Source organism: Grus americana, chromosome 3 (assembly GCF_028858705.1).
Source record: "Grus americana isolate bGruAme1 chromosome 3, bGruAme1.mat, whole genome shotgun sequence".
In the NCBI taxonomy this organism is placed as follows: domain Eukaryota; kingdom Metazoa; phylum Chordata; class Aves; order Gruiformes; family Gruidae; genus Grus; species Grus americana.
The window spans coordinates 29,864,347-29,886,743 of NC_072854.1; the positions used below are offsets into that span (position 1 = coordinate 29,864,347).

At 37.9% G+C, this 22,397-nt stretch overlaps 1 protein-coding gene across 1 annotated transcript in view; it reads right to left on the bottom strand.

Moving 5' to 3' along the window:
* EYS (eyes shut homolog) overlaps positions 1-22,397 on the bottom strand; it is a 916,770-nt gene that overhangs the window by 473,679 nt on the left and 420,694 nt on the right. Inside the window, exons 27-28 of the mRNA XM_054819879.1 lie at positions 11,668-11,839; positions 11,063-11,141 (exon numbers count right to left, since the gene is read on the bottom strand). Coding sequence (XP_054675854.1) covers positions 11,063-11,141; positions 11,668-11,839 — 251 coding nt within the window. The remainder of the gene's footprint in view (positions 1-11,062; positions 11,142-11,667; positions 11,840-22,397) is intronic.

Below are 22,397 nucleotides of genomic sequence, written 5' to 3' on the forward strand. Positions count from 1 at the left end.
CAAGACTGAGGGGTAGTAACAGTGACAGCTTCTGTCTCTGACTTTTTTGTTTGATTCCTCAGGACTTTCTAGAAACAGCAAGTACTGGTTTTTTATTATTCTCTTAGATTTATTTCTTTCAAGCAACACTTTCATTTTTAGTCGCCTCTGAGAACACAGAAAATCTCGTCTTTTGCCTGATGCCTCTTCAGCTCACCCAGGGTGTGACCGGAAAGCATAAGGCTTTTCTGTTGCTGCATCAGCGCAGCACAGCTGAGCCCCTCAAGCAAGATGGTGGCACTTCTGTGGAAACATATTTAAGAAAGGGTAAAAAACATTGTGCAGCGAAGTGTCAGAGAGAGGAGTGAGGAAAAAAGTGTGAAAAACAGCTGTGCAGACACAAAGGTCAGAGAAGGAGGAGAAGGAGATGGTGCTCCAGGCAACCTCCACCAAGGAAGACCATGGTGAAGTGGGTTGGCTCCCTCCAGCCCATGCAGAACCACAGTGGAGCAGATATCCACACTACCATGTGTGAACACTATGCTGCAGCAGGTGGGTGTGCCCCAAAGGAAGCTACAGCCCATGCTGGACCAAGCTCCTGGCAGGAGCTTCAGCCCATAGAGCAGCTGGGTGGGTGTCTGGCAGCCAAAGTTAACTCACCACACGCGTTTATTCATAGGCTGTAAAACTTTCTTTTCTGGCATATCAGAACAAGAAAACTGTCCAAACTGAGCTGTGTTGCCTAGGTTTTCCTGTGGCTGTTGATGCCCTCTATCTTTTCCCTGTTTTCTAGTTTGTTCCCTTCACAGGCAGCTTCAGTCAAATCAGGGCTGCAGCCATCTACCTCCAAGGAAAGCAGAAGAGCTGCTGCTCAGGCCCCACCCTGTCAGGTTCTTCCTGCTCTAAAGGGGTTTGTTCCTTCCACTGTCACCAAAAAAAAAGTGCCCCTTATCAACTTCAATCAGGGTGTTCTGCTCATCCCTCAAAGATCACTGTATCTGTAAATGATACCCAAGGCTCACACTTCACAGCACACCAACGCTCTCCTTCCCAGCTCATGTTAAAACATTGACAGTTTCAATAACCTCCCTTAATAACAAATGAAATGTTTTAACAGAAATTATACAATTATAATTGTTTGTATGGAGTTTTTATCAACTTTTCACTTTGCCAATCTGACACATTTTACTCTCATCCAAATATATTTTTCTTATACATGACCTTAGAGTAAAGCAGGAAGGCTCCCTTTCAATAGGCTTTTTTTTCCCCCCATCTTTTCCCATTTTGATCCAAAAAGGAATCCATTGAATTTATGTGTTGTTAACAGGCAATGACCTTGGAAAAGATTTGAAAATTATAATGGTCAAGCTATCAACATGAATTCCCATTGCAATGCTATGGAAGTAATTGCTAATACTATCCTTAGGTCTTCAGAGAGGGGAACTGTGACATACACTTAGGTGATTATTCCTCTTTTTATGGCTAGGGAAAACTGAAACATTGTGCCAAGTTCTACAACCTGTTTATTATAAAGGACTATAATGGACTGAAAGCAGCCCTGAGGAGAAGGTCTTGGGGGTGTTGGTAGACAAGAAGCTCAACATGAGACGGCAGTGTGCACTCGCAGCCCAGAAAGCCAACTGTATCCTGGGCTACATCAAAAGAGGTGTGACCAGCAGGTCAAGGGAGGTGATTCTACCCCTCTACTCTGCTCTCATGACACCCCACCTGGAGTACTGCATCCAGCTCTCGGGCCCCCAACATCAGAAGGACAAGGACTTGTTGGAGTAAGCCCAGAGTGAGATATTGAGGTTGTTCAGCCTGGAGAGGAGAAGGCTCCGGGGAGACCTTATAGCAACCTTCCAGTACCTGAAGGGGCCTACAAGAAAGCTGGAGAGAGATTTTTTTACAAGGGCATGTAGTGATAGGCCAAGGAGTGATGGCTTTAGGACGAAGGAGGGTAGATTTAGATTAGATATTAGGAAGAAATTCTTACTGTGAGGGTGGTAAGGCACTGGAACAGGTTGCCCAGAGAGGTTGTGGATGCCCCATCCCTGGAAGTGTTCAAGGCCAGGTTGGATGGGGCTTTGGGCAACGTGGTCTAGTGGAGAGTGTCCCTGCCCATGGCAGGGGGGTTGGAACTAGATGATTTTTGAGGTCCTTTGCAACCCAAACCATTCTATGATTTTAGGTCAAAAAACTGAGAATATAAAATGATTTAAGTACTACATAAAATGCCTTACAGTAAACTAAGTCTCAGGAAAATAACAGAATTTTTAGGATAGAATTTTTTTCAAAAACATTACCACATCATAGATCTCATTTTCACATGATACTGCTGAAAACATAAATAATATATATGGCTTAAAAATGATTAGACAAATTCATGGAGTACAGGTCTGCTTCTAGCTATCAAAAGCAATAATCAGTGTGAATTCCTTGCTATAGGAAGTTCCACAACTCTTGAAGGCTGTATGAGTGTTCTCAGGCTTAGTTTGTCACCAGGAAAACTGAGAGAGAGAGAGAGAGACAGACAATGGCAGTGCACAGTTATTTTCACAAGAAGTACTCTATACTAAGTAGTATTTTAACTCCCAGAGAAAGTCAGTACAAAACCAACTACATGGATTGCCAAATCCAGATATACCCAGCTAGAAATAAGATCCAACTTTACTACTGAGAGTCAGCCACTGTAAAACTGTTGATCTTTCACCTCCTTATGTTTTTAAATAAAGACTAGATATATCTCTAAAACATATGCTTTAGGCAAACATAAGTTAAATACAAGTGTTAGTTTCCATTGGGGCTGTAAATGACAGGACTATACAGACTTCTGACAGGAGAACAAAATGGTGATTTTCTGGCTTTATTTTTACTAAATTATTGTTATGGCACATGTAAGCCCTCATCGATTTTCTTAGCCTAGCAAGACAATTTAAAGTCAAGGCAAAAACATGAGAGAAGATTTCTAGTTATGCATCTCTTAAGGGTAGGTTAAGAATCCTTAGTTGAAACAATGCAAAACAAGACCCACTACATGTATTAAAGCACAATAATTTATTATTTCTTGTTCTTCAAATGTCATGGTGTAGTAAATCTTGTTTGTAGTAGGAAGGGGATGACTGTCCCTTAAGAGAGCCCACCTGGCAGGGCACAGTCCACTGGTTCCGGTGGCAGGGAACTGTTCTGAAATCTGGGCTCTAGCAGCTGACCTAGAAAGGCACAAGCACTTTGCTCAATGCATACTGCTACCTTATGCAAATCTGTGGGTCCATACCAACTTCTGTCTTTGGAAGTGAGGTCAACCTGCCTAAGAAATGCCAACTTTCCAAATACTGCATTATATAATTTCCAAAGTCACAATCCATAGCTTGAAATAATTATGAGGGGGACACATTTTAGCAAATTAATAAAATAGTGAAAATCTACTATTTTTCCAAATAATGTACATGTACAAGTTCAACTCTGTTTCTTGAAACAAAATCTAGAAGTCCATTTTAGAAGTTAGGATTTTTTTTTCCTTCTCCTACAGAAAGGACTATTTTTCATTAGTCCTCCTTGGAAACTCTGATTAGAAATAAAAAATTATTTCTAACAACGCTTCAAAATCTATTTCTATAAAAGAGATTCAAGGCAAGAAAAATTGTGATAGATGTATTTTTATTTAAGTGAAGTTTTGCTTTATACCAAAAAAGGTAATTATAAAGCGGACTAATTTTGAACATAACTCATGCAAATCCACTATGAGGGGAAAAAGTCTACTGAAACTATACATAAGCTCTTCACAAATCTATCTTTTAATATACTTGTATGTATGTGGTGCATCATACAGTCTAATTTCCTGTGAATACTTACGATATAAAGCCCCAAGGACTGTTTGCTGTTTGATTTCTTTGTAGACAACTATGAAGTTATTAACTGTAAGGGAAGACTTGAAGCAGAAGTTAGTGGCCTTAAACATCAGCTCAGGGAAGGGAAGCAAGCACCCTGGTATCTGTCAGAAAACTGGATTCCAGATGGAAGTCACTGACTTGTAGAAGGTAGAATCGAACAGAGCTTTAAAACTTGAATTTGATAAGAGTTGTGAAGAAAGAGATAAGAAAGGAGTTAAAAGATAGATACTGCACCGGAAAAGAAAGGTGCTTTCAAGAATCATGTTTCCAGTCATTTAATGATAGGACTAAGGGCAAAATTATTCTCAGGTCAAAAATGGAGGTTTTTGTGATAAACAAGAGCCATGTGGTTAAGGGTTTGGATTAGAATAATAATAAAAAAAAAGTAGGCAGAAAGGAAAGCAATGCTGTAAATAAACAGTTCAGAAAATAATTCATGTTTTAAAGCAAGGTTTTGTATGTACAAAATGTGGTATGCATATGGTTCTTAATGCACCCTGAATCGAGATTTCAAAAAATGTCTAAATTTACAGTATTACTTCATAGGAAATGTACAATTTAATGTTTTAATATGATTTCATAGCTATGCAAAAAAGCCACGGTTCAGTGCATTAGTGGGACACTACCTATACGTTTCAGTTCCTTCCAAAGATATTTTACCACAGTTTAATTTATGATGAGTGCAACCATCTGATGTAATTACGACTGCTATTAAGAGACCAAAAGGTCCAGGTTTCCTTTGCTAAGTTTAAAAAGAGCACTTAGCTTAAACTGTGTGGTGCATTAAGTTATAGACTTTTCCATTCACATGGGACTTTGAAGCACACTCTTTGGGAAAAATCTCCATAGTATTGCCACCACTTAAAAGTCTGAGATTTACATTAAGAATTGAGATGAATGCTCTAGATGCCTATTTCTACTTTATGTTTAACAAAATTATAAACAAAGTGTGTTTTTCTAACCAGTAAAATTATTATTCTAGTTTTCCTGTAAAGTTTTTCTTAATATTATCACATATCCATGTTGTTTAATTATTAACTTCCCAAAGCTTTTTCATTTGGTGGATTAAACATACATACAACATTTTGTGGAAAGAATTGGGAAAACTTATTTTGGTATTTCAGAATGTTGGTTTTATCCAACATCATTCAATTCACAATGAGTTCAAAATGACCAAAATTTTTTGCTTTGAAATTTTGGATTATGAACACAAGGAGAAAATCATGTCCTCTGTCTTGCTCCTTGTACTCTTCCTGATCATGCCCAGTGTTTTTGGTTGGGTTTTTTTGGAGGCATGGGGGGGGGAGTGGGGTGGTGGTTTGTTTTTTTGTTGTTTTTTCTGTTCTGCACTGTGACTGCACATCGATACAATGATTTCAGAGAACTGTCAACGATCACTCCAGATCTTCCTTCCTGAGTTGTAACAGTTCTGAGTTCAGCTGTAGGTAAGTATTAGGCTATTAGATTATTATTTTTACACTGAAGCTTATCCGCCACCTTTTCACTCTCTCCATTTTGCGAGGTCCTTCTGGCATTCCTCAAATGCCAAGAATTCACTGAGCTTCTCTTGCTATGACCTTACCCTGTCTGATTGCCATTTTACACTTTAGCCATCAAGCAGGCTCACCGGTTCCCTACCTAGCTTCCTGGTTTTCATAGATTGAAGAGCTTTTTACGAGTTAGAGTATCCTTTACAAGACACTTTTCAATTTGTGTTTTAGCTTTTTGAACTTCCTGCCAACATTTGAACTAGCGTGTTATACAGACTTTTCTGTTCTTCCCATGTGGACAAGCTTTCCATTTGTTAAAATGCCAGTTTTTCCCTGTGACAACCTTAAGTTTCCTCCTTATGTCATTCTGGGTCTTCGGCTCACTTTGTGTTCTTGAATTGTGGCACACATTTTACCTGGGCTTTTAACTTATTATTTAATAGCCCCTAGTCTGCTTCTAAGTTTCTTGAGGTTTTGGCTTGCTCCTTATAAATTATTTAACAGTGTGCCTCATTTTTACAGTTTCCTTTCCTGAAATCAAATGTCTATCTGCTGGATCTAATGGGATGCTCTCTCATGCTACGGCCATAACCCTACCTGTATTATAGTCACTAACAGACATCATCTGTCATTAACATCTCTTCAACCAGATGCTGGTCTTTTCAGAGGCACACTGAAAATTAGTCGTGTCCAGATTTTAAGTTCTTGTCATTCTTAAGTATTGCTCTTCTATACTTGTCAGCCTTTCCCAAGCATCTAGTTTAAACATTCCCCTACAACCATTTTAATTTTCATTCAATAGCCCAGTTCCATGATGACAAAGGTGCAATCCACTCTTGCACAGGTTTCTCCAATTTCAAAAGGTTTTCCATTTTCAAATGCATTTGAACTGCTTTTGTCTATACCAGCACATTACTCATGTACTGGGGCTGAATCTTTGCCTGCCTCTCAGGTCTCATGTGGCAGTCTTTCAAAGAAAGCTAGATGCATGTCCTAGACTTCAGTTTCCTGCCCAGCCTGAATTTATATCCTCAAAAACAGCCCTCCTACACTTTCCTCCATTAGCAGTTATCCACACAGGTCACAATTATCAGCTGCTTTCCAGTACACTGAAGTATACTCTCTAGAGATATTGTGAGATCCACTTTCTTTCCAGATGCAAAGCAGGCTACTTTGTTTCCAAGGCTTCTTCAATGTCATAAACCCAGTTACCTATGTACCTAATAATTTAATAGTCCTGGTTTTTAAGATACTCTCTGTTGCTAAAGCATCCTTTATGCAAAAGCATACTGTGATATCAGCTAATAGGCTTTTCTTACATAAGAGATGAGAAACGTGCCTATGGGTGGAATGTCCTCAGCAGGCTTACCACTTTGGAGGTGAAACTCCTCTGCAACATTCTTGTAGGTCTCACTCATTTCTCTACTTCTCCAATTTCTAGTCTCTATTTTTCTATTACTTCTCCATTTAATAGAATCTCCAATTCAGCCACTCTTAGTTAAAATAAACTTACTGCCTCAGGGCCAGGAGGTCCCTGCAGTGTTACACACACTGAAATTGTCCCATGGGTAGATAATCACAGATGGGCTTTGCAGAATACAGTGGGTATCTCCCTCTCCTCCTGCTCTTAGATTTAACCTATCTACATCTTAAACATAAACTACATTATTGTTTTTGAAATTTACATTAGTTTAGCTGTTTTGAAGAAACTACTTACCTTACTCAACCCTCTTTGAACTAGTTAGCAATACATAAAAATACTTGAGAGTGTGAAGAAGTCCCAAACAAGCACAAACACAAGTATCCAGCTCATCTGAGGCTCTTTGTATGTTCACCAATGTTTGCCATACACATATATACTACACATATACAGAGAGAATTCTGGAGAGGGGATTCCATGCTCTGGCTTACCTATTATAGCATGGTAAGACCCAGTCATCATAGCCAGTCAGGTCTAGACTCACTAATGAGGAGCAAATATCCTTTCAAAATCAGCTGAATAGCTCTGCAGATCTCACTGAATATTCAGCACTTTTGCATTTACTTTAAGTGCACAGACAACTGGCATTCACAAAGACACCTCAAGTTAGGCAAGCTAAATCCTACTGTTCTTCCCAATCAAATCACAGATAATTATATGCCTGTCAAGTCTCATGTCTTCCGCACAATCTGGCAAATCCTGGTGAGTAACTGCTTATTTGCTTGGACTAGCAGAATATTGTTCTGATTCCACATGTGCATCAGCTGTGGTACCTTTGTGTAGAAAATTAGTTGGTTTTCCTGATTTCCCCCTTGTTTCTGTCTTTCATGAAAATAGAGAGAAAAGATCAGTAAACCAGACAAAATAAAATAATTCTAGGATGCAGTGTGATCACAGCTTTCTATCAGATACAAGGAGAAGCACCAACAAGCTGAATATCCTTCTGTGTAAAGACTCAAAACACTTTTTGCTCCCTCTTTCCCAGCATGAGGCAGCCTTAGCTGAGCATGGAAGAAGAACAACTGATAATGACTTTTCATCAGTCATAACAAAAAAAAAAGTACCAAAATAAGTAAGAAATAAAGTCTATTACTAAAATTCTATTGACCATATTAACAATCTATGCTTACCTATATCAGGGAGAAAAAGATCAATTTTCAGTTATATACATTCATCTTACAATTTCAAAAATATGCAAATGTCAAAGGAAATCATGTATATTGCAATTAATTCATATATTTTTTCTACAACTCCTTCTTGAATGAAATCCATAAATGTAAAGCAATATAAACTGTAGTAGATAGGGAAGTTCCAACATCTGCACTCCATATTAGATGTGCAAAAGTTATAGGCTAGACCTATAAAGATATACAGTGCTTATTTTTCTTCTGAAAGTATTACACAACCTGAGAAAGTCTTGATGTACATTTTCTTGCAAACTACTTCACAACACATCTAAAAGATGAAAAAATCCAAGATGAAAAATCAAAAAATATCCAAGTATGTCTAGGGAAATATATATATACACATATTTCATTTCTAAATTGGTTATTTGCATCAACTTAGTCACTGACCTTGCCCTGCTGTGCAATGCTCACCCAGCCACTCTCTTGCTCTCCCTTCTCAACAGGGCAAGGGAAGAAACAAAGCTCATGGGTTGGTAACAACAGAGAGATCACTTACCAATTACCATCACAGGCAAAATAGCTCAGGGAAAATTAATTTAAGTTATTGCCAATTAAAAACAGATTTTTGGAGAGCAAGAATCAAAGACAAAACCTAAACCCACCTCCCCCCCGCTTCTGCCCATGCTAAACTTCACTCCTCCATTCCCAACTGTTCTACCTCCTCCTTTCATTCTGAGCAGTGCAGGGCAGGTAGAGAATGGGGGATTGTGGTCAGTTCATAACAGCTCCTCTCTGCTGCTCCTTCCTCCTCACACTCTTCCCCTGCTCCAGTGTGGGTCATCTCCATGGGCTGCAGTCCTGCAGGGGAAAACTACTCCTGCATGCGCTCCTCTCCATAGGTCAAAGGTCCTGCAAAAAGCCTGCTCCTGTGCAGGCACTCCATGGGCTGCAGTTCTTTCAGGGACTATTCACATGCTATGGCATGGGATCCTCCATGGGCTGCAGTGTGGTTATCTGCTCTGGCACAGTCCTCTCCATGGACTGTAGAGAAATATCTCCTCCACCATGGTTCTCTCCAGGGGCTGCAGGGGTGTTTCTGCTCCAGTGCCTAGAACACCTCCTCCCCTTACTATCTGTTGGACCATGCCTCACACTACTTTTCCCCACCCCTCTCTCTGCTGAGCAGTGCTTTTTACCCTTTCTTAAATATGTTTCCACAGAGGTGCCACCACCTTGGTTGAGGGGCTCAGCTGTGTCCTGCTGTGAGTCCACTGGAGCTGACAAGAACCAGCTGTGTCCAGCACGGGCAAGCCCCAGTCACTTCTCACACAGGCCACCCCTGTAGACCCCCCTCTAAACAAAACCTTGGCACCTTCACTAACTGCAATGGCATAAACCTTAATACAAAGAAATGTATCTTCAAGTGAAGAAAATATCGAAGTATATTTACCTGGATTAATTTCTGATTATTTTTTTAAACAAAAGAACTGGCTGATGTTAATCTAGAGGAAAATGATTACAGAACATGAGCCTATCACGATTATCCAGATAGGCACACCCCTACATAGTCAGAAAGCCTTGTTGATCACTGTAAGACTTGCAGAGGCATGATATATGTCTGAGCAGGATGAATGCAGTGTTAGAGACTTTAAAAATATGACACCTGCAGCATAGTCTAATCTGGGAATCGCACTGCATGCAAATTGAATATCAAAAAATGAAGCTATCATTCTGACAGACTTATCTGTCAAATGTATATGTATATTGTTTCTTTCTATGAATTTCTAATCTATGCATTTTCGAACACCTCAGTATGAAATGTGGTTATCTTTTGAATATGATTTTATGCAGTTGTCTACAGGTCATTTAATCTCTCATTCTCTTAAAATGGAGGAAAGTGTAAATCATGGATGTTGCTAGAGAAAATATCACCCAAGGGTATTCTGTATTAGCATTGGCAACAGCTGATAATCATACAGATTTGCAACATCATATCATGATGCACACTCTGTTGAGTTGAATTACTTATTTTCTGACTTTTTCTTTCTGTAAAGGAAGTTGGAAGGCAATATTCCAGCTAGATTTACTCCTTGTGTGAGACTGTCATGCATTTTCAACAGAAAAGTTATAGACCATACTTCCTTTATGTAATATGAAGTAATTCTAGTTATCCAGTACTTTTAGCTATATATAACAAACCATGCAAGGTCCCCACATGCATACATAAGTTAAAAAGTTTGGATAACATTTTGGAATGTATTTTTGACAATTCAGAAGCATGATATTAGAAGCCAGATAGCCCAAAGGGAGGCAGATCTTATGCCAGACTTTCTCATGAGACCAAAAACATTTAAAAGGATCACATCCCCAAATCTGATTAAACTCTGTTTGGCACAAAACCTGAAAAAGTCTAAACCAATTCAGTACTTTCCCCAAAGTGTGGCCAACATTGTAAGGGCTGTTCATTGCTTATGCCAGATGCAGTCACCTTCTACAAGCTGGTTTGCTGTCCATGAGAATCTTCATGGCACATACTCGCGTATACAGATGCCTTCTTATCCACAGCCATTCCCCATGATAATGCAAAAATATTTTTGAACTTAAGAGGAGGAAGTATGCAGTGTATTTTGTACACCATAGTTTTATATCCTAGAATTCTACAACCACCTGGATTTTGAAATTTTAAACATGAGTCATGCCTGCTTTCAGTGTAGAACATTGGATTCTACAAGTAAACTTGAGGTTTACTATTCAAATATTCAGTTAAGCTACAGCAAATGGGACTCGCAATGCAAATTAGGTAGTTATGTCATCCATGCTGAACTGAGGGATAAATGATTTTCAGGTAATGTTGGCTTAGCTTGCTGTGGCTTTTCAGATTTATTATTCACACTTCACCTTTTAGACATTTTCTCAACGGTCTTTTTAAATGCAGTTTCATGTAAGTAACAAATAATGAGCTTTTCAGAATGGATTTGAAAAAACTGAATTTCTGTCATGCATTTTCAATAAACTGACCAATTCAGAAGTCACTGAGTTTCAAGCAGCATATTACACTTTCCCCTATAATTAAAATAACATTTGAAGACGTACATTAATATTTATCTCACATCTTGAGCTGGTCCATCCTGATTCACAAGAGCATTGATATCCATCAATGAGATCTATACATCTGAAATACAAAACAGTGTTATTCAGATGAAGCTATGTAATTCTAGATTCAGCACAAGTAGTATCGTTCCAAACATTTCAAAATCTTGGTCTGATGTAACCTACTGAAATCCATGGCACTTTGAATTAGTTTTAATAATGAGTTTCAAATGTGTGTATTATGGGTGCTGAAGTGTTTTATAAGGATAATGATTCTCATATCAAAAGATGTCTTCCCATTTTGACCTGTTGGTATGTAACAGCTAAAGATTTGCTTTTAAGTATATTAACCTCCAATTAATCCGCATGTACGGAAAACTGGTTTATGCTAATGAACAAAAATGAAAAAGAAACTGAGATAATGTAACAGTATATTACATAAGCTTAAGCAGGCAACATCTGTCATCTTTAAGTGTGCTTGTACTCTTACTTTATGGAAGAACATAATTGAAAGTATATTTATCAACCTTCCCATATCATTAGATTTTAAATATTGCTAGTTAGGTACATTATCTTGGAGATAATAATAGTTAAATAAAAATAGTCACCTTCCATGAAGACAAGGATCCGGCAAGCATTCATTCACATTTATCTCGCAGTTTGTTCCAATAAAACCTCTCCTACAGTGACACTTATAGGAACTGATGTCATCAATGCAACTTCCATTGTTGAGGCAAGGAGCAGACATACATTCATCTATATTTATTTCACATCTATCACCTGTTTAAAAAAACAGAAGATACAACAAGGCTTAAAATTCTAAACTCAAACCAACTGTTATTAATAAACATTAATAATTCCAGATAAAGTGTTTTTATTTACATACATTGTTTGTATAGTTCATCATATTAATCAATAAAGAATATCCCACTGGAATTACCTATAGATGTAAGTGCCAAAAAGAATGGTTATATTGCAATATATTACATTCATAACATCTGTAATTGTGGCAAGGCAAGAAGGCTTTGAGGGTCAACTTGAAAGCAAAATAGTTGACGGAGAAACTGAAACTTCAAGAGGAAATTTTTTTACATAGTTACTAGAAAGATGAATAGCACAGAATTCCTATAAGAGGAATACAGATTTAAAATGATACACGTCTTGGTGGTGATTTAACTGTAACACTTATTTTCTCAAAATGAAATTAAAATGCAGGGACTTTCAGCAAATGATGCAAGGTGTAAAATTCTTTGAAATCTTTTCGAAGACATTCATTATGATAGATATAGTGGCGCACTTTCCTGCTCGTAATTTTCCTGAAAATTAGTGCCACACATCTTACATCTAAACATCTCAAAATACTTTACAAAATAGTAATTGACAACCGACACATACCTAGGTCTATTTGTAGGCAGCTACTGCCCACTGCCTAGTAGGCAGCTAAGCCCCACACAGCTGCTCGCTCACTCCCCCAGAGCAGGATGGGGGAGAGAAATGAAGGGGTGAAAGAGAGAAAACTCGTGGGTTGAGATAAAGACATTTTAATAGGTAAAGCAAAAGCCACGTGCACAAGCAAAGCAAAATAAGGAATTCATTCACCACTGCCCATGGGCAGGCAGGTGTTCAGCCATCTCCAGGAAAGCAGGGCTACATCATGTGTAATGGTTACTTGGGAAGACAAACGCCATCACTCCAAATGTCCCCTCCCCCTTCCTTCTTCCCCCAGCTTTATATACTGAGCATGACGTGATATGGTATGGAACATCCCTTTGGTCAGCTGGGGTCAGCTGTCCCAGATGTGTCCCCTCCCAACCAGATACTCGCTGGTGGGGTGGTGTGAGAAGCAAAGGCCTTGACTCTGTGTAAGCACTGCTCAGCAGTAACTACAACACTGATGTGTTATTAACACTGTTTTCAGCACAAATCCACAACATAGCACCATACAAGCTACTATGAAGAAATTTAGCTTTATCCCAGCCCAGACCAGTACACTAGGGATAATGCAAGAACGTCCTCCTGATTTTTCTGGTGTGTGGGCCAGGGGAGGTGTGCAGGAGAGAAAAAGAATGCTTAAGATAAACGGTCCTCCTCTGGAGTAGAGAAAGTGTCCAGAAGCCATAAGTTACACCAGATCCTCTGGCTCTCCATTTCACAACAAAAATCAAAGGCATTTCTTGCCTTTCTGTAATAAGATATTTACTGAAGTATCTCAGTCTCAACTCAAACCGAGCTATCTTATACACAAATGTGAAGAGTAAATGAAAAATTCCTATAGCTTTTTATCATTGCTATGCACCCAACTACTGGCAGCTTTTTAAAGGAAGGAATTAATAGCAAGGAAGAAGCACAGAGATACTCTAACCTTTGTCTAGTCCATGTGTGAATATACAGCCAAAGATCAAAATCAGGCATTTGTAATAAATCTATTAACATACTACAAGCAGAGTTACTTTAAGATCACAGGGGACATTTTTACCAAGTGAAGATCAATAGTGTAATATTCACGTTAATATTGTAGTTATGTGAAAATATTGTACACATTTAAGGAAACTGCTTTTTCACAATATACTCTCAGCCTCCTAATTGAGTCAAAGAGAATAAAACAACATCCCAGATTCTATTTTGAAGCCTGTGGCCTTAGCCCCAGCAGCCCTAGAGCACTGGTGTCGTGCATGACAGGAGATTGACTTGACATGTACCCCCAGGAAAATGAGCTGAGAGGGGCTGCTGTGCGATTCTGTATTTGACCAGACCTTGGCTCAGTGGTACTTCCACTATGCTAAGCTATATATTGGTGTAAGTTAGAAGGCAGTTCTGAAACCTGTTTATCCCCAATCCCATGCATGCATTCAGGAAACAGCTCTGATCATTCATGCTCTGTGGACGCTCTTGCTCATTTAGTGTCACGCTCTCTGGATCACTGGAGTCTCATCTGGTATCACTACATATAAGATCTTAAAATTTTCAGAAATAGATTATTTTGTGAATGTATTACCAAAATCTAAATTCAGGAACAGACAAGCCCAAGTTCATCTGTTCTGTTACAGAAGATATAACTATCAAAGTGGCAATTTTCCTTGTAAGTCAGCATTAGGAAAGAATTCTTAATCTGCTCTTATTGAGAAATACTTCAAGAGCATTGATGGGATGGTAGTACTACACAATAATATACTTCGAGTTCACTTTACTTGCAGCTCTGATTATTTTTCTTGTATCTGAAAGGTGAGGGCATCTCTAGAACATCATATTTCTATTCTACACCATTATAAAAAAAAGGTAATTTCGTGACTGTAGATCTTTTGATTTTCCCGGTCCATTTAGCAAAGATTGTGAGTTTTAAAATGTGATAGTCCCAAGTTTATGGGTTTTTTGGTGAATGAGTAATTCCAATCTTTGCTCTCATAACCAGATGTATTTTCACTCAGTCATGCTTTCATTCCTATCTTTCCAACACTGCTGATCACAAATGTTATTAGCTTGCCATGCAAACAAAAAAGTCTGTTCTCCTAAGAAGTCTTAGTAATTTAAACTTAACAAATTAGTGAGAGGACATATTAATGAACTGGGTAGCATTAATGTACACAGACTGCTGCTGTTTTTTGTACTATGTACTCTTGCTAAAACAGTAAGACTTACTTTTAAAAACTCGCTTTCCTAGTTAATTACACATTACTTAAGAAGTACAAATCTGTACCGTAAGAGCTAAAGATTCTCAGTTCAAATTTAGTAATTTGCTTTTCATAATGAGATATATATGAAAGCAGTAATAATTAAAAAATAGTTTTAGTGTTCCATGCATTTTTAAGGCAGGTATTTCTGATCTTGAGGAAAACAAACCCTAGAACAGCTCTGTTCAGGTTCATTATTTAAAATAGTTTACTTTATAAATAATTCAATGCCATTCATTCCTACTGCTGCCTTTCACTGCTGCTGTTTTCTATCCTCTGCATAGCTGTAATACATCCACTAAAGGAAATAATCTTGAAATCAAATCAGATTATTAAAAATAGTATATTGCTAGTAAGATATTTAAATATTAGCTCAGCAATATACCAGTAGCATATTCCAAAATCACCTAAGGAAATTTGATTTGACAACAATTAACTCATTTTAAGCTTGGCTGAGATACCTCAATGGCTGCAGCCTTATTTTGAAGAGGTTGACAAATACTGATATATTCAATCTGAAAGACAGATTAAGGGTTAAAGTAATCACTGATAATTATTTCATATTCACATGTGCTTCCATTACTGCAAAATCTATTGAGAAAGGAAAAATTACAGTTCCTTCACATTATTAACATCTTGTAATTAAATAGATTCTGTTTTATATTCCTGACCTGCTCTTACTTACGCTACGTTGATATACTACCTCAATGCCACTGAATAAATTCTTCCTGTATAGCTCAATGAATGCAATGGCAATGCAGTGAAAATCCATTACTTGATTGTGGGAAAAGAAGACTCAGTGCATAAATTTAATGTGTCAATAAATGATTACAAAAATTAAGTTTCAAAAGACAAGATGCATTGGGGAAAACATATTTCATATCTTCTTTTCATTCCTAGAGAAAAACCTTACAATTATAACTTTGGATAATTTTAAAAACAGGAATCATTGCAGTATTTCTTTCTTAAAAAAAAAAGTATTCAGAATTACATATTTAGAATTATCAAACTGTGGAGAAATATTCAACATGTACATTATATAAAGAGATTTTCCTTTTCTGTAACTTGAAGACTGAATCTAGATATGACTTAATATATTTAATAGTCACAACAAAAAAAGAGAACAAGTCAGTAAAATGCCATAGAATTGCAATCAAATATGCAACAGCTCTTAAAAGAAAACAAAATTAATAGGTTACTTCCATTAAAGTGCCCAAACAATTGCTTGGTTGATTTGGAAAATAAAAGAACATTTAATTTAGTAAAATTCTGATCAAAGTGCCAAATTAGAACTAGTCATACATATTGTTAATGCAAATAAATGATTCTTTCTTGTATGGTCTCATGTCTTTTATAAAGGCCTGCATACTTCCTCTTGGACAATCCAGTAAACTATTCATAATGAATTAATGAAAAAAGAAACCCTCAGAATAAATACATAAATTGAAGAAAGTAACTATTTTTAGTATTCTAGACAGGGTATGCTTATGCAAGATTAAACACTATTATTCTATATATATGTAATTTTGTGGAAATGACAGTGAGCAGAATGTATCTGCCCATTCCTCAGCTTCTATGTGGCAGTGAAGAGAGCAGAATTCAAATAGCATTGTGTTAGGGAACTCAGAGTGTAATAAATCCCACCTAATTTTAACTACTGTAAAATTAAGCAGCAAGTTTAAGATAGGTGTCTAAACTCACTTTAAAATGGATAAAGAAAGAAGCAGCCTCAAAGAGTGACCTGTGTCATGTCTTGAACACCACATGGGAAGCTAGAGCAATGCAACTTTGTGCTTAGTCTCTTTAAAAAAACAGGTATCATGAGATGTAATTAAGATTAGATTCAGCCAAGAAAGACTGAATCTGATGGAAAGAACAGAAAAGCTTTGTAGTGATATCCCCATACTCTGTCCTTACTAGGAAAGCTTTAGCAATATTAATAGGCAAAATGGATTTTTAGCTCTGCCAGTGTTAAAGTTTCAGACATACGTAGACAGTAAAAGTCCATTTTGTCACTGTGACCCTAAAAGGCATTTGTGAGACATTTGCTGTTAATACAGACTATAATCATTACAGTAATTACTGGTACAATAGGTTTAATGATAAAAATTAATACATGCAATACAGGAAAAATAATTAAATAACAAATAACTAAATAATGTAATTTTGAAGTATTAGTTCTAACAAAGAAAATAACTTGCTCAATATTAGGAGCTAGTTGAAATGTTCTTGCCGAAATGCAATAACTCAAAATATTTTTGATAATTTTTATAAACAATAATTTACATTCAAATGCTAAAATGTCTTCTTTAAATGCAACACCCATATTGTAATACCCTCTGAACAAATCAGGCCAAGTATGTCCCTGGCATTAATCCCTTAGCATCACTGGATTAATCCATTCCATTATGAATAAGTAGTTTCATTTAAATTATTTCCAAGAGCAAAATATACTAAATTTGTAATTTGTCACATTGTAGATACAAAAAGGCTGGCAATCATTCATGACTATAACCTAGACAGTCTGTCATTCTCCTCCAATGTGACTGTCATTTAATTTGAAACCTGCCTTCTTTTTCAATCCTTGTTCAAAGTTTGAAAACTTTTAATAAAAATAATCTCATTATATTATAAACATTATAATGAAAAAAATGTATATAAACATTCTGCAAAGTTGGTGTGAGAGACAGACTATAATATCACAGAACTAGCACTTAAAACATTGCCTGTAAATTGTTTCATGGCTCTGACTGTGCCAGATGTGTTACTGGGCTGAAGACACTCCTTGGAGCTCTACTTCACAGATTGTATTTACCATGCTAGAAATAATGCCTCCAGGCATCAAAGTAGAGGGAAAAGTACCTCACACATACCACGTTAGGGGGATTATTAATATTGATGGTAACCTGGGGACTACCCTGTGTGTCAGGGCTGCAGAAGGCAAGGAAATGCCATAGATGTGAGAAGACAAGAGTATGGAGTAATAACAGTAACACTAAGATGAAAAAGAAACAGCTATTCTCCTACTCCTTCAAATCATCCATTCACAGGAAGGATCAGTCTGTTCCATATCTTAATAAAGAAAATGCAGCTGCCTTTTCCAATGTCCTTCTTGTATTCAACTTACTTCATTAACTGGGGATGCCTCAGCCTTTCTTGGAGCTCATTTGCACAATTCCACATCTACATCCTAATCTAGAGATTGTCACATCTTCCATCAAGACTTTCATCTTTTCAACTGTAAACCCAAATAAGAAATTACCCTTCTCTGCCTTCAAGGATTGTTCTCATCAACTTCATATCCAACCTAGAATCTCTCCCTCTTCCAATCACTGGGCATTTATTCTCAGCCTTCTGCTAAAAAAAAAGATTACGTTTTTGCATTTCTTCCCTCAGAAACACATTCCTCAACATCCAACTGAGTTTTTACAAACTGCAGTGTACCTAACAAACTGAAAAATCAGATACTGCACTTGATCCTGCAAGTATTTCGACACAGGAAAGGAGGAAGTTTGAAATGGTGGTGGGTTGCAGAAATATATTTTTTTTGCAAATTCTCCTCATTGCAAAACCTGAGTTCCTCAGGATTCTTTTCCTTTCCACAGAATAGGGCTGAAAGCAGACACTGTGAACATAAGAACGGACCACAGAACAAACACCTCTGACTTACGTGTGATCTCTGAGATGCACATTCTTACTTATGCTCTTTCTTTAAGCTTTCATCCTAGTACTAGCAAGAACAGCTCCAAAGTTCTCCAACATATTTTTATATTTTATATTTGGCTATAATAAAGCCAATTTTATATATATAAAAAGATTGTATAGCATAAGTCTAAGGAATAAAAATATTGCTCAACTTAAACATGATCAGAAATACTACAAACCATATTGCAGAGCATATTTAGGTTACAGAAAAAAATTAACTCATTTGTTAAATAATTTCAGCATGAGAGTGTTAAACCTCAAAAGAAGCAACAGTATTTTCTAACATGCCTATGTATAATAGAAATTGTGAATAATAATGGTGAAAAATCTCTACATTTGTAGATGAAGTACCATACTTATATGAGCTTATAGGGGCTTAATTAGTGGTTTTTTTAAACTCAGATTTATTTTTTTTAATTACCATTCATCTAACAGTTGTCCTCATTACTGATATAACTCCAAGATATGTATTCAAACATGTTCCGCCTTGACCATGAACAGGAATGGTAACTGATCACTCTTAGCTGACTTTTTGCACAAGAGAAAAAACCAAAAAATAATACAGAGCAAAAAATATATCAGCTGAGCTATGTGGGATCAAAAGCAATATAAAGGTAAACTGGTATATGGAAAAATAACATAATAGTATCTCATAATTACAGGAAAAATAAGCTGGGATGAGTACTAGGTGAAAACTTCAGGTATTTTACCTACTACATGAAGGTGTGGAAGATGTATCTTGAAAAAATATGGTATGTAATAATTTGTATCAGCTATAGATTTATTTCCATGGCTTTTGAAATACTTTCTATAATAAATACGTTTTCTGAATACACTTATGTACAAAACCACATTGTAAATAAATGCTTTAGTCTTCTTAGAAGACATTTTTCAGCAGAATGTCTTTCATCTCTGAAATTAACTTTGCTACAATATGCCCCAATCATCATATTCTAAAACAACCATCTTACAAATCTAGAAACACGTTGCCTCTTAAAATTAGTAACTGACTGCAAAGAACTAGTACTCTTATTGTCACAGTGACATTAATCTTGTGAATTGCGTAATCTCCTATTAGCATCATTTTAGTATTGCCTCATTCAGCCTGTTATGAGTAAATAAGCTGTAACAAGTTTGCTAAGTATGCGGCATGAAAAAATAGGGCTGATAAGGTTGCTTAGCTTGTTTTTGTTGATTTCATCTTAAGAAAGCTTTATCATAGCATACTAATACCAGAGATTTAGATTTCCTATATTTCTATTGTATTTTGTGTCAGTAATAGGTTTATTTCAGGCATGTCACCTTCCTTATATTAAGTCAAATTAAATTGGTGCTGATCAGACTGCAGAAAATTTGAGTGGCTGCAAACTATTTTGAAGTAAATATTTTTTTCTTTTTTCAGACAAGTTTTGGTTTCCACTCTGGATGGGAAAGCAAAGAGAACTTTACAAGGTAAGATTAGACCACAGGAAACAAAGGAATTATAACAAATACAGATTAATTTGCTTGGTCTAAAACTTTTAAGATAATTGTTTTCATTAAATATCAATTTTGAATCTTAGATATGTACACATGGCTTTTGAGAACCGTATCTGCCCGTTGAATTTAAAAATGCATGCAAGAACCAGAGGGATTAAACACAAAAACTTCACTTGTAGCTTGCACTATTATTTAGATATTTGAAATCTAGACTGGAGCATGATGAGACCATCAGAACTAGCAAACTACCTCAGCATGTTACTTCTTCGCTTATTGCTGTGCCTAGTCATAGCATCACATCAAGCATCAGATCTTAGTGATTTGAACACTTACTACTAAAAAAACCCAGAAATTCAAAAATTCATAATCTTGTGACCAGTGAAAGGGAACACATCATATAAAGAGTCTAGAATTCAATGACAGTCCTATTAATGTTTTAATAGTCTGATAGTCAAAATTATCAGTACTGAAGAGCATCGATACTAAAATCGTTAAAATGGTTGTACCAAAAATACTCACAATCCTTGCCAGTATCTAACCCCTTCCACTGGTGGTGTGCTCATGCTTCATATGTTCCTGTGAGTCTAAAGCATGACGCGTTTTCTGCCCAAAACTGTAGATGGGGGAATGGAGGGAGGGGCATTGCAAGGATTTGCCAGCATCATGATGTCTTTGCCAGGAGGACTGTGATGTGCCTGGTCGGGGATTTCTTTCTTCTCGTTGTTTGAAGGAACATGGAGCTGATACTTGCTTCTTCCCCTAGTCTTGGGCTCTGCTCAGGATTAGAATCATAGAACCATAGAATGGTTAGGGTTGGAAGGGACCTCCAACATCATCTAGTTCCAACCCCCTGCCATGGGCAGGGACACCCTCCACTAGACCACATTGCCCAAAGCCTCATCCAACCTGGCCTTAAGCACTTCCAGGAATGGGGCATCCACAACCTCTCTGGGCAACCTGTTCCAATGCCTCACCACTCTAACAGTAAAGAATTTCTTTCTAACATCTCATCTAAACCGAACCTCCTTCAGCTTAAACCCATTACCCCTTGTCCTATCACTACCCTCCCTGATAAACGGTCCCTGACCATCTTCCCTGTAGGCCCCCTTCAGGTACTGGAAGGCCGCAATTAGGTCTCCCTAATTGCCTTCTCTTCTCCAGGCTGAACAACCCCAACTCTCTCAGCCTGTCCTCACAGGAGAGGTGCTCCAGCCCTCTGATCAGCTTCGTGACCCTCCTCTGGACTCGCTCCAACAGCTCCATGTCTCTCCTGTACTGGGGCCCCCAGAGCTGGATGCAGTACTCCAGGAGGGGTCTCACAAGAGCAGAGTAGAGGGGCAGGATCACCTCCCTCGACCTGCTGGTCACACCTCTTCTGATGCAGCCCAGGACACGGTTGGCTTTCTGGGCTGCAGGTGCACATTGCCGGCTCATGTTGAGCTTCTCATCAATCAATACCCCCAAGTCCTTCTCCTCAGGGCTGCTTTCAATCCATTCCTCGCCCAGACTGTAGTTGTGCTTGGGATTGCGCTGACCCACGTGCAGGACCTTGCACTTGGCCTTGTTGAAATTCATGCAGTTTCAATGGGCCGACCTCTGCAGCCTGTCCAGGTCCCTCTGCATGGCATCCCTTCCCTCCAGCGTGTCAACCACACCACACAGCTTGGTGTCGTCAGCAAACTTGCTGAGGGTGCACTCGATCCCACTGTCCATGTCGCTGACAAAGATGTTAAACAGTGCGTGTCCCAGTACTGACCCCTATAAAGGCTTCCCTTTATACCTTTCCCTGTCACAGCCTCCTTCCTTCTCCCAGGCTGCAGCCTGGCAGCAGCCTCCAGCCCCCCCCCCCCGCCAAAGTTGGTTTGTCAGGCAGTGACTGGGGGAGGGAAGGGTGTCACCTCCTCCCCAGCGGGGCCACCGCCAAGCTGGAGCTGGAGCTGGAGCTGGAGCAGGGCAGGCAGCAGTCACTGGCCCCAGCGCAGGGGTTAAACCAGCGACACCCAGCTCAGGCCAGGGCTGAGCCCCTGCACTGTTGGGGCAGCGCACAGCTGGGGCATCTCCCTGCTGAGGGCAGAAATCATATTTACTGGGCTACAAAATGTTAACATCAAGTTATACCTAAAGATATCACAGTTTAGAATTATGATTCAGTTCACAGATGAATAAACTTACAAAAAGGGATGGAGAACAAGATAAATCTGAAGACAGTGCAAGTATAAGCTATTAATTCATGTCTGAATATTGGAAACATCATGACAAAAATGTCATAGTTGTCAATATTACCAGAGGAGGTCACATTGTAGCTGTGCAAGCTGCAAATATCAATTCAATATTTACGACATTTTAACTTTGATTTTAAGAACATAAAGTTTAGTATGAGCAATTACTTTTTTAAAATTGAGAAAAACTTTTAAAACTAAAACATAACTGAAAACTTGTAATGGAAAAACAAACTTCTAAGAAGCCATGTATCTCTCATTTGCACT